Source organism: Triturus cristatus, chromosome 12, assembly GCF_964204655.1.
Source record: "Triturus cristatus chromosome 12, aTriCri1.1, whole genome shotgun sequence".
Lineage (NCBI taxonomy): Eukaryota > Metazoa > Chordata > Amphibia > Caudata > Salamandridae > Triturus > Triturus cristatus.
In genome coordinates, this window is record NC_140595.1 from 800438327 (window position 1) to 800451804 (window position 13478).

At 43.4% G+C, this 13478-nt stretch overlaps 1 protein-coding gene across 2 annotated transcripts in view; it reads left to right on the plus strand.

Annotated features, from left to right (window-relative positions):
* Positions 1 to 13478, plus strand: part of EPO (erythropoietin) — a 457580-nt gene that overhangs the window by 217752 nt on the left and 226350 nt on the right. The window contains exon 1 of one of the 2 annotated variants that reach the window (XM_085638047.1): positions 858 to 1834. The exons of the other annotated variant lie outside the window; for it this stretch is intronic. Within the exon in view, the coding sequence (XP_085494173.1) occupies positions 1822 to 1834 (13 nt within the window). The 5' untranslated portion in view covers positions 858 to 1821. Of the gene's footprint in view, positions 1 to 857; positions 1835 to 13478 lie in introns of those variants that run through there. 2 annotated transcript variants of the gene reach the window in all.

Genomic DNA, 13478 nt, shown 5'->3' on the forward strand with positions numbered 1-13478 from the left:
GGCTAGCAAGTCAGCTAGGGCAGATCTAAAAACACAACCATGCTAACAATGCTTAGCGAGGGGTACAGTGTAAGAGGTGATGCCATGGAAACAGTCAAGTTACCTACTCCTGGACTTGTGAAAACTTTATTTGGTCAAATTTAGAACATTGATTAGCACCACCTGCTAGGAGACCCCCAGAAGAACACAAATACGCATAATCAATGCAACATATCTTCAGCGAGGTTCAGGGCAATTGAAAAACACTGACACGCACACACCACATAGCAACAACAAGTTAATGTAATAACACACATTCTTCATTTCCGCCCCAATATTGGTGTATGTCACAAGATCAGCGCTTACCCTCCAACCCCCACTTTTGAGAATGCCCCCGCAATAACCCACAGCTAAAAGATCACAATTAGTGAGAAAGGGAGCAGCACGTAATGGAGAGCAAAGCCATAGGAACACCAAGAAGGAAAAGGCTCTAAAGATTAGGTATCTCATTTAAATAAAAGGTTCAAACTGAAAAACGAGGGCCTAGGTTGAGAATGAGTGTCTAAGAAACTCATCCAATGCAGAAGCACCCGCCAAAATGGGTCACTTGCTCCATCACCAACCAGTGCAAAGGGTCTTTGAAAACGCTGCACGTTGCGCTATATAAACCTTCAGACATTGTGTTAACAGTAAGATGTACCTCAAACGACTAGCGCCAAAAAAGCATAAGGCACTGCTGATGTATGCAAATGTCCTTGTAGTGAGTGGCCAGAGTAAAAGACCGCCCGACACAAAGCTCTCTGACACCAGCGCAATGTAGTGATCCTCCCACGGTATGTCGGTGCCCATTGTTGGCTTTAGTTGACGACAGCCGGCGCAGCGTGCATTACTGAAGGCAAAAGGGACAATCTCTGTAACGTGAGCTCCCACCCCACTGACCTTCTGAAGTCACCCAGCCGCCTACCTCTATTTGGTCACGAAGCTACTTTTTACTTGGAATTTCAGAACAGTGCACGCATGGGGGCTTTCTCCAAATACTACGCAGGTTGGTGCTGGCACCGAAGTAGTAAGTGCTAGAACGATGCTGCTTTTGAACGATCCCTGTAAGTGTAAGACGACAATAGCCAATACCTTGACTCAGCAGAGCTCGAGGCTGCAACGCGACTCCCAAATGCCAAAGTTGACGCGTTTCATTTCTAACCTGCCACTCGTCGATGGCTGGCTGTCTGCCAAGGCCCAGACGACGTGCCGATGGCTGCATTGTCCTTCCCTTGAGGATGGTGCCGAGGCAGGCAGGAGGTAATCCTTCCTCCCCGAAGGAAGCCTCTGTTTCCGGTCACTTCAAGGGTCTCTGCGGGGACAGAAAAGCAGCAGTCCTGCCAGGGATCGCAGCTATTCGCGGCTGAGCGCTCAATACAAACACTGATTCCTGGACCAGGCGGCTGCGTGGGACCGACGACCTCTCTGGTTCAAAATCCAGACTGGATGAAATATTAACTCCGCCGGACTCTGCCGAGGCACGTACTCCACTCTCGCTGTAAAGGAGCTTCTGCAAGAAGTCGGCAAAAACGGAAGCGCACGAGAGGGATGTGGAAGATTCTCTGAATTTGTCACATGGATGTGCCCCGGATTTGTGACTTCTGAACTCGAGAGGGTGCTTCTTGGCGTGTGGTGCGCTTTCCTTTGGCGATGAACGCCTAACGGGCAGGCTCATCCTGCAGCTCGCCTTGTGCTCCCGCGAAGGGCTCACGGCGAACTTGGAATGATTCTCTCTGCTGGGAACTAGGCTGCACGCATGGAAAATGAAGGTCCCGTGTTCTACCAGAGTATGAAGATTTGGATATGGGTATAACTGGTGAGTACCCCAGGGGACATCTCAAAATGTTCAATTAAGGGTGCTGTAAGGAAGTCTCTGCGGGTGCTCGGCTGGCATGTTAGTTTGCAGTTTTCACTTTTTGCTCAGCTGTGCCTCACCTTCTGAACTTTTTATATTTTCGCCAACAAATAGGTGCTTTGCAGCCCGGGGTACTCCCTTTTTGGGCAGGTGTTGCCGCCACATGTCAAGGATTGCAGAAATGCTTCGCGCCCTTCCTGGCTGCCCATCGCTGCCCGAGGCGCTGCCCTGTAACCACGTGTCTCTCGCACAGTCTGGAAACCGGCAGCGTTGCGCGGCCAACCAGCCTGACAAGCGTTGTGTTAATTCTGATATAGCGCTTCATTTCTAATCTTAAAATTGAGACATACACGCGAAAAGGAAGTGTTCTCGCCGAACACTAGTGCGTGCTTGCAGACACACAACTTCTAGATAGATGGGTATGTTTTTTTAGTTCTGATAATTTAATGCATAGTCTGTGCTTCTTATGTTTAGCTTATCTATTTCTGTTCGGAAGCTTTTGAAGCAATTTTATACGTCTACATTTGTAAATGATATTCTGAAACTGTTTGCACATACTGTCAAACTTCAAACAAAAACCCACTCAAAGTAAAGTGCCGTAATACAACTGTAAATGCAAGATGCCAAGGGAATAGTGTTTTTTAAAATACGCTTTTATATGCACAGCCAATATAACGTTAGTATAGCAAGATAGCTCAGTGGGATCATGCATCTATATCAGAGTTCTTAGTTTAACCTGCGGGTTTTGTAAGCAAGCATCAGATTACAATTCAACAATGATATTTGGCGAACATTTTATGTTTCAATTTAATACATACGATTCTACCAGTACACCGAGTAACATTTATTATGAAATAGTCGTTTTTAAACATAAACTTGGAAACACTGGAGAATACCCCCGTCCCCCGAAGTGATGAGTGAACAAAAAAGAGATAGTTTATCACGGACAATACAGTTATATGTGAAGCAACATCATTGCCTATTAAACAACAGAGGAGTGAAGTTTTTGTATAGTACAGATACTAAGCTAAAGTACTTCATGGTGCACTCAAATTGGTCGATCAGGCAAACTGAGGCACTATGAAGTAGAAAGATTTGCCTAAAACCGTAGAATTTGGTTAAGTGAAGAAGATGGGATGATTTCCAGTTACACATTGTGCCACTGGATGGATATCTCCTCTAATCTCCAATTTAACAACAAAATGCATTGTGTCATAAACTAGGTTAGTGCACTATGTTCAATAAATTCAAATACAAATGTCATGTTAAATCAATCTGACAGTCCACCCCCTCCACAGACACACAGGGGGAGGCTATTCACAAAAGTTAATTTACACATGTAGGTTTACTCACACGTACATTTACTCTTGCACTTGGGTGTAATCTACACTTTTGTGCTATTCACCATTTCCGAGGGTAGATTTACATCTTACTGTAGACTTACATTTCTCCACCCCTTGAAACTGGCGACATCTAAGAGTACGTTTACAGGTGTACAACTAGTAACTTTTTGTAATGTAAGCAGAGATCTTTGACATGGGTGAGTGTAAGGCTGCTTGAGTGAGTATTTGGTAAACTGAATGGGTGTGTGAGTGGTTGTATTGAAGAGTGAGTATCTGTGTGACTGGCTGTATGGGTGAGTGATTGGACGTGTGACAGCTTGTATGGATGTTTGAATGGGCATGTAAGTGGTTATGTGGGTGTGTGAGTGGTGGTATGGGTGAGTGAGTGGCTCTGTTAAGAGGCTGCATGGGTGAGTGAGTGAGTGGGTGTGTGAGTGGCCATATGGGTGAATAAGTAGGTGTGTAAGTAGCTGTATGGGTGAGCAAGTGGTTGTGTGAGTATGTGTATGGATGAGTGAGTGGCTGTATGGGTTATGAGTGGGTGAGCGGCTGTGTGAGTGGCTGTATGGGTGACTGAGTGGCTGTGTGACTAGCTATATGGGTGAGTTAGTGACTGTGTGAGTGGCTTATGGATGGGTGAGTGGGTGTGAGTGAGGCTGTATTGGTGGGTGAGTAGCTATGTGAGGGGCTGCATGGGTGAGTGACTGGGTATGTAAGTGGCTGTATGGATGAGTGAGTGGTTGATTTAGTGGGTGTTTGGGTACATGAGTGGGTGTTTGAGTGGGTGAATTTGAGAGTTAGTGTTTGTGTGAGTGACTGTATGGGTGAGTGAGTGGGCATCTGAGTGGTTGTATGGCTGTGTGAATGGGTATACAAGTGGTTGTGTAGGTGTGTGAGTGGTTGTATGCGTGAGTGAGTGGGTATGTGAGTAGCTGTATGGGTGAGTGAGTAGCTGTGCGAGTGGCTGTATGGGTGAGTGGGTGTTTGAGTAGCTGTATGGGTGAGTGGTTTTGTGAGTGGCTGTATGGGTGAGTGAGTGGTGGCATGGGTCTGTGAATTGGTACGTGAGTGGTTGTGTTGGTGTGTGAGTGAATATGAAAGATGTATGTGTGTGAGGGTGTATGTGAGTGGTTCTGTGGATGATGTCATCAGTGATGTCATTAGAGATGTCATCAGTGATGTCATCAGTGATGTCACTCACCATGTCATGAGTGATACAATATGTGAGGTTATAAGCAGTGCATTGTGAAGGAGTAAATTATAGTTAGCTGAGGTAACTATAACTGCAGAATTTCTATGGTTTCGTGTGTGTACACTCTCAGCCTAACTACAACGTCCCTATAACCTTTGTTTTTTCCAGTGAATTTCTCTGTTTTTTAAACATTATTTCCCAACTATAATGTCCTTGTAAATGTTGGTATGTTTAGTGAATTTCTAAGGGTTTTAAAATGTTATTTCCTAACTGTAATCTGTAACCTTTGAGAGTGGTAGTGAGAGTGGCTGTATAGGTTGGTGAGTGGTAGTGTGAGTGGCTATATGGGTCAGTGACTGGGTGTGTGAGAGGCTGTATGGGTCTGTCAGTGGGTGTGTGAGTAGCTGTATGGGTCAGTAACTGGGTCTGTGAGTGGTTGTATGGGTCTGTGAGTGGGTGTGCGAGTGTCTCTAAGGGTGTATGAGTGGGTGTGTGAGTAATTTTGAGGGGGCATGAGTGGTTTTGTGAACATGAGTGAGTAGGTGTACAAGTGGATGTATGAGTCTGTGAGTGGGTGTGTGAGTAGCTGTATGAGTCTGTGAGTGGGTGAGTGGCTGTATGGGTCTTTATGAGGGTGTGTGAGTGACAGTATGGCTTGGTGAGTGAGCATGTGAGTGGATTTGTTGGTGTGTGAGTGGCTTTATGGGTCTATGAAGGAATATGGGAGTTCCTGTTTGGGTCTGTCAATACTTGTATGGGTCTGAGTAAGTGTGTGGGTCTGTGAGTGGGTGTGGGAGTTCCTGTGTGGGTCTGTCACAGTGTGTGTGAATGCCTGTATGGGTCTGTGAATGAGAGTGTGAGTGTCTTTGTGGGTCTGTGAGTGGGTGTTTGAGTTCCTGTGTGGGTCTGTCACTGGGTGTGTCAATATCTGTATGGATCTGTGGGTCGGCCTGTGAGTGCCTGCATGGGTCTGTGAGTAAGTGTGTTAATGTCTGCGTAGATCTGTGAGTTGGTGAGTAAGTGCCTATGTGGCTCTGTGAGTGGGTGTGTGAATACCTGCGTAGGTCTGTGATTGGGCGTGTGACTGCCTGTATGGGTCTTTAAATGAGCATGAGAGTACATGTGTGGTGACAAAGTGTGTTTTTCAAATTGTGCCACAATTCACAGATCCGTAGTGGATGTACATGGGGTCTGCGCTGAGCCTCGCGGGGTTCTTGGATTCGGAGTGGGAAAAAACTTGATATAACTCAATTTTGTACCCAACATAGGTCCCTCTCACACTTCTCTAACACACCCATGGGGTCAGAGTACGTCTACCCTGACCCCTTTAATCATTTTGCAGATACATTTTTAGACCCAGGGAAAGTTCTCTGATACTTAAAATGGTGACCACTATGTACCGGTCAGATTGTGGTCAGGCAATCATCTCGTTGGTGGCACGTAGCCAAGTATTCACAGCAGGTATCCGCGTCCCTAGATATACACATTTGTTTTTCCTTTAATAACTCCACAACTACTGACCAAATCACAAAAGGGCTCTTTCTGGACCAACAGCCGCCTCTCTGCCAAATGTGGTGTAATTCCGTCCAGTAGTTTGAGTACTAGTCATGTTCAAAATCCCTATGGAAAATTGTATGGGAATCACACATTTTTTAACAACCCCTTTGCTTGACAGATCACCCTGAAAAGTGACTAAGTGGGACAATTTTTTGGGAAAATTTCATGAAGATTCAGCAAAGGGGCGAAAGTTATAAGCAAGTCAAAAAACACAAAGTACTAACTATAACTACCCCATATGTATGTATATATTACCCACTCACACATTCACACTCACACAACTGCCAGTAGGTAATAATATATATACATATATATTACCTACTCACACACCTCGCACAGTCACAAAACTGCCAGTAGGTAATATATATATATATATATATATGACCAAGACCCGTGTGTGATTTTTTCGGCTGCATTAAATCAATACCTTGTTACTGCAACCGGAGTAGCTCGTAATTTTCTGCCATAGGGGTGGAATTTCTGCATTCTCAAATATATATATATATTACCTCGCACAATCACACACACTACCACCAAAAGGTAATATAACCTTGACCTTGAGGGGTCACAGAAACCTACTAAAGGTAAAGGAATTTTGAAAGTGTACTACTTTGACGAAGGCCATCAGGCCAAAACGCATTGGTCTCTACTGCATCAAATTCCTGTGGATGCTACTGGTGTGCTGCCTCCTTATTTTGCTGATCATGACTGTTCTTGATATATGTATATATATATATATTACCTACTGGTGGTCGCCTGTAGGTAGTTATAGTTAGGGCCACGTTTCCATAGGAAATCCGCAACATTCTATTTTGAATAACTTTGGCGCCGGTCGACAAATCCTCGCGAATGTTTCAAAATAGGTGGGACGCTACGCTCCGCTCGTACCCTGAAAGTCTCGGGGGGATTCGTCAAGCGGGGGCTGAGATAAAAGGGGGGTCCCAAAACGCGTTTTTCCCATGCATTTTTCCATAGGACCTTTAGACAGAGCTACAGCCCGAACGGCTGAACAGAATTTAATGAAATTTGGCAGAGAGGTAGTCCCCAGGTCAAGGAAGTGCCTTTTGTAGGTTTGGTGTAAATCTGTTCAGTAGATTCTGAGAAAATAGCATTTAAATCAATATATATATCTATGGCAGCTTACGGTGCGCTTACGGTAAGCTTACGGTAAGCTTACCGTACGCGTACGGTGCCGTGCGCGAGCGCGATTCTGATTGGCTGTTAGATCTTAGTAAACATTCGAATCGGTCGAAACCAGGAAGCGGCGGCCGCCATTTTCTCACTCGCACTGTCAGGGGGGTGAATAAAAAAGGTGGATAATGTGAAAAGGGGGCAGGCTCGACAGTTCCTGACCCCCTAGCCTTGGTCAGGGGGTCCCAGAAGGACCCTCAAGGGCAAAAATGAAATTTATTTTTTTTCCGAAAAATCGCCGTATGCGCGTAGCGTACTCGCACGGTGCAACCTGCGAAATTCCGCGAAATTCGCGGAATTACGAGTACCGTGCGCGCACGGAAAAAAAAATTTGCAAAAAGGAAAGCTTAAAAAAAAATAAAAAAAATTGTGAGGTAAGGTTGGCTCTTATAAGAGCCGTTGGGTTAATACAGGGATAGAGGAAAGAAAGAATGGGAATATTATAAGCGTCTACAAACATGCTGGTCTATCTTATTGTTAATAAGGGGAAGACTGATCTCCCCATAAACAATAAGACCACCACATCTTGTACACCTCATTTCAACCCTCCCAAATCGAGGGTTAATGTCCACAGGAAAAGAAGAAGGTGATGCTCCCACCTCAGAGGAAGGGCTCAGCTGAGCTGCCGATGATGTACTCGGCTGAGCATCTGAGGTTGGGCTCTGGTGACTTACTGAAGAGTTTTCTCCAGTATGTCGAGCAAAGGTCCTGGGATGTCTATCCTGCAGGTGTCTTTTCATAGAGTGATTTCCAAAGGAATATTTCTTCCTTGGATTTCCCCTAGATAAAACACGGCCACAAAGTCTGCAAGTGACCAATTGAGCATTCACCTTTTTCTCCCCCTCTGGAAAAGAAAAATACTCCCATACAAAAGAAGTCTTTTGTTTCCTCCTTCTCTGGATCATGGTGGTGCTGCTGGCCTCACTCTCAGAAGAGCTCTGCTGTTCTGCCATTGTATCCCAATGTCAATCCAGCTCCTTCTCCTAAGGGATCTCAAGCAGTAATGAGGGGAATGGGTGGGGTGTGGGAAGTTTCTGGAACTGAAAGTACTTTCAACCAATGAAAAGTGTTCTTTCAAGCAGTAATGAGGGGAATGGGTGTGGTGTGGGAAGTTTCTGGAACTGAAAGTACTTTCAACCAATGAAAAATGGTCTTTCAAGCAGTAATGAGGGGAATGGGTGTGGTGTGGGAAGTTTCAGGAAATGAAAGTAATTTCAACCAATGAAAAGTGTTCTTTGTGGATCACATGACCTACCGTGCGCGCTCCGTAAGCTCACGGTACGCGCTCGTAAAAAAGTACGCATGCGCAAACGTGACGCTTACGGAGCGCTTACGGAGCGCGTACGTAAGATGCACTCGCGCATGCGCATTACACGCCCCTGCGTAACCGCGACGTTGCTTCCACGTGTACGCGTACGTCACGCATGTATCACGTAGGCGCGGTGTACTTATGACGTGCTGAGCACGTAGCGTCAGCTTACGGTACGCGTATCCTATTACGTACGCGCACCGTACTTATGACGCACGGAGCGCGTACCGTCAGCTTACCGTACGCGCACGGAAAAAAAAGCATTAAAAAAAAAAAACCTTTCCATAATGCATTATTTTATACATAGGTTTACAAAAAAATGTCAAAAAAAAATTTGCATTTAAAAAACCTTTGAAATTCACTGAAAAAACCATGGGTTTCACACACGTTATAGTTAGGAATTAGCATTTAAAAAACCTTGCAAATTCACTGAAAAAACCATAGGTTTCACACATGTTATAGTTAGCTGGAAATTTTACTGATAAAAAACCAATGAAATTCCCCCGTTATAGTTACTGTAGGCAACTATAACTCACGCAACCGTAATCCTGTGCTGATGACATATGTGTCTTTATGAAAAAAAAATATTTGTAATATATGTATAGCTAAAATTTAATGGAAGAAGACATGGGCAAATAAGTGTCTAAATACAGTATTAGCATCAGCAGAGGATTGCGGTCGCGTGAGTTATAGTTGCCTACAGTAACTATAATGGGGGAATTTCATTGGTTTTTTATCAGTAAAATTTCCAGCTAACTATAACATGTGTGAAACCTATGGTTTTTTCAGTGAAAATATATATATATATATATATATATATATATATTGTCTACTGGCGGTCGCCAGTAGATAGTTATAGTTAGGACCGTGTTTCCATAGGAAATCCGCAACATTCTATTTGGAATAACTTTGGCGCCGGTTGACGAATCCTCGCGAAATTTTCAAAATAGGTGGGGCGCTCCGCGCCGCTCCTACCCTGAAAGTCTCGGGGGGATTTGTCAAGCGGGGGCTGAGAAAAAAGGAGGGTCCCAAAACGCGTTTTCTCCATGCAATTTTCCATAGGGACCTTTAGTCCAAGGTACAGCCCGAACAGCTGAACAGAATTACTTGAAATTTGGTAGAGAGGTAGTCCTCAGCTCAGTGATGTGCCTTTTGCATATATGGAGTCAATCTGTTCAATAGTTCCAGAGAAAATTGCAGTTAAAAGCACATACATATCTATAGCCGTGCACCGTGCGCTCACCCTAACATGCGCGAGCGTAATTCTGATTGGTGGTTACATGTTAGTCAACGTTCGAATCAGTCGAAATCAGGAAGTGTCGGCCGCCATTTTGTTTGTTTTCAGTGCGAGAGTGGAAAAGGAAGGTGGCGAACGTGAAAAGGGGTCAGGGTAGAGAGTTCCTGACACCCTAGCCTTTGTCAGGGGGTCCCTGAAGGCAAAAATTTAATTTTTTTTTTTTTTTTTAATCGCGGGGGTGCGAAACCCCCAATAAATAAATAAATAAAATGTTAAATATTTTTTTAATACGTAGTTTATTGTAAAATAAATATATAAAAAAATAATAATACATACATAACTTAGCATTTAAAAAACCGTACAAATTCACTGAAAAAACCATAGGTTTCACACACGTTATAGTTAGGAATTAGCATTTAAAAAACCTTGCAAATTCACTTAAAAAACCATAGGTTTCACACATGTTATAGTTAGGTGGATATTTCACCCGTAAAAAACCAATGAAATTCCCCCGTTATAGTTAGTTGAGATAACTATAACTCGCGCAACCGCCACTCTATCACAAGGATGATGTCATCAGTGATGTCATGAGTGATGCCACTGACCATGTCATGAGTGATGTAATATGTGATATCATGAGCAGAGGATTGCGGGTGCGCGAGTTATAGTTATCTCAACTAACTATAACGGGGGAATTTCATTGGTTTTTTATGAGTGAAATATCCACCTAACTATAACAGGTGTGAAACCTATGGTTTTTTAAGTGAATATATATATATATATATATAACCACACATATATATATATTATGTATTGGCGCTAGTGTGTGTGTGTGTGAGTGTGCAAGTGGGTGTGTGAGCAGACAGGCAGTAGGTAGTTATAGTTAGGACCTAATTTCAATAGGAAGAGCCTTTTTTGTTTTGTAAACAACTTTGGTGCCATTTGATGAATCTTCATGAAATTGTCAAAATCAGTTTGCCAGTCTTTTCAGCTGCTGTCTGGAAAGTTTTGTGGTGATCTGTCCAGCGGGAGCCAAGAAAAAGGTGGGGTCCCAAAACACCTTTCCCCCATGCAATTTCCCATGGTGATTTTAGACACGACTAAAGCCCAAACCCCTGAACGGAATTAAACCAAATTTGACAGAAAGCTAGATCTTGGGCCAGAAAGAGTGGCAATTTCTATAAGTGTTTAATTACCTGCATATGTTAGTGTTAAATGTGTTGTTTTAGTACTGAATGTTAGCTTTTGGTTGGGAACAGATCTATAAATCCATAAAATGAATAAAACAAATAGCTTGAGGCATTGCATTTATGGCAAGTCTACATAAGTTACCTTACCTTAAATTTTTTGTTTTTGTTTTAAGACATATTGTAATATTGCATGTGTGAATACAATTTATTTATAAACTTGTGAAAATGTAAATTAGTAAATTGAACTTATGGATCAAACTGTAGTACAATTTATATAAAAAACATTATGAAAGTCACTAAAAACCAACGGTTACAAGGTTGTTATAGTTAGGATTTAGCATTAAAAAACATAGACATTCACTGGGAAAACCAAAGTCTTCAAGGTCGGAATAGATAGGAAACAGAATGAATTAAAACTTAATAATTCACTGAAAAAAACAAAGGTTATAAGAACGCTAAATTTAGGTTCAGATTTCACTCACACAAAACCATAGAAATTCAGCAGATATAGTTGCCTGAGCTAACTATAACTTATGCCAGGTCCAATGCACTGCTTATGACCTTACATATTACATCACTCATGACATGGTCAGTGACATCACTGATGACATCTCAAATCACATCACTGATGACATCATCCAGCAAAGTAAACTTCAATATACCTCATAAAATGCAATTTGTTTTAATAAGAAAAGGAGATAGGTGAGAAACATGCAGCTGAAAGTTCACATTAACCTTATCACTACTACACTCACTTATCACCCATGAGAGATCTCAGTGGATAGTCCTATGTCTTCTAAACCACTATTATAAACACAAAATGACCACAATAAGATGTTTAACCGTACATGTTAGTCTATCGCGAACCACAACACCACCATTCGTCAACCTGGAAATAGTTTTAACTGCAAATTTCAGTTTTACACAAACCACTACAACACTCACCCAGTAGAGAGGTCTTAGCAGACAGGCCAAAGTGTCATAAACCATTAGTAAAATCATTCTTCACCCTGAGAAAGGTGTCAGCAGAGAGATAAGTCTGTTGCAAATCACTACTACTCTGAGCCATAACCCTAGAGAGAGGTCTTAGTGAACAGATGAATTTATTGCAGTCTACTACTACACTCATTCATCACAAAGGAGAGAGGTCTAAGCAAAGTGGCCAGTATGTTGTAAAGCACAATTATACTCAGCAATCACTGTGGAGTGAATAGCTTGGACTGTCACAAAGCACTACCATACACATGCATCAGCAGGGGACATGTGTCAGCATAGAGGCTAGTTCACTCATAAATAGCACACCTGCTTTAACCATTGGATTATAATTCAGGTGATAGATGTTAGAAATACTAACACTCAATAGCAGTACAGAAAGAATAGTAATTTTACTTATGCAGTTGCTTAGTATATATCTTTCAGAGTCAGAAGCTTTTACAAAACACACTCACTGGATGATGTCATCAGTGATGTCATTTGAGATGTCATCAGTGATGTCACTGACCATGTCATGAGTGATGTAATATGTGAGGTCATAAGCCGTGCAGTGTGGGGGGGGGGGGGGTAAGTTGTAGTTTGTTCAGGTAAAAAAAATCTGAACCTAACTATAACTTAACTATAACGTGCCTGTAACCTTTGATTTTTTTCATATCTATATCGGTCGCCAGTAGGTAGTTATAGTTAGGACCTATTTTCCATAGGAAAGCCGCAACATTCTATTCCCAATAACTTTGGCGCCGGTTGACGAATCTTTGCGATATTTTCAAAACTTTTGTCCAGCTCTGGTCCGCTCCTATCCTGAAAGTCTCAGGGTGATTCGTCAAGCAGGGGCCTAGAAAACAGCGGGGTCCCAAAACATGTTTTCCCCATGCAATTTTCCATAGGAACTTTTAGTCTCAGCTGCAGCCCGAACTGCTGAACGGAATTACACCAAATTTGGCAAAAAGGTAGTCCTTGGTTCAGAGTCGTGCCTTTTGGTTAAATGGTGTAAATCCGTTCAGTAGTTCCTGAGAAAATCAAAAGTAAAATCAGCTATATATCTATGGGCGCGGTGGATCCACGCACCCTGAGCACTCCCTGCGCGCACCCGCCCGATCACAAGCTGCATGTTAATTGGCTGTCAACTTGCTGTCAACACTCCAAACCAGGAAGTGTTGGCAGCCATTTTGTGCCTCGGTAGAACCGAGGCACAAGAAATCCTTGAAAAAAGTGTGCAAAATGCAAAAAGGGGGCAGGGTAGAAACACCCTGACCCCCTAGGCCTGCTTGGGGGGGCCCCAACATTTTTTTTTTTTTAAATGGGAAGTTGCGTGCAGGGTGCGCGGATCCTGCCGATTAAAAAAAACAAATGAAGCGCGGACTCCCACGTTTCGTTGGTAATTAGCCCCCGGGGGCCAAGTCCCGGGGGCAATATTATTATGTGAATGGGGGGGCCTAGAGGGGCCCCCCAGCCCCGGGAACCGCCACACCCTGGGCTTTATAAAATTATGTACGGGGCTTACAGCCCCCCCAGCCCTGGGGACCGCCACCCCCCAGGGCTTCAATATTCATGGGTGGGGGGCTCAAAGGCCCCCCAAGCACCGGGGACCGC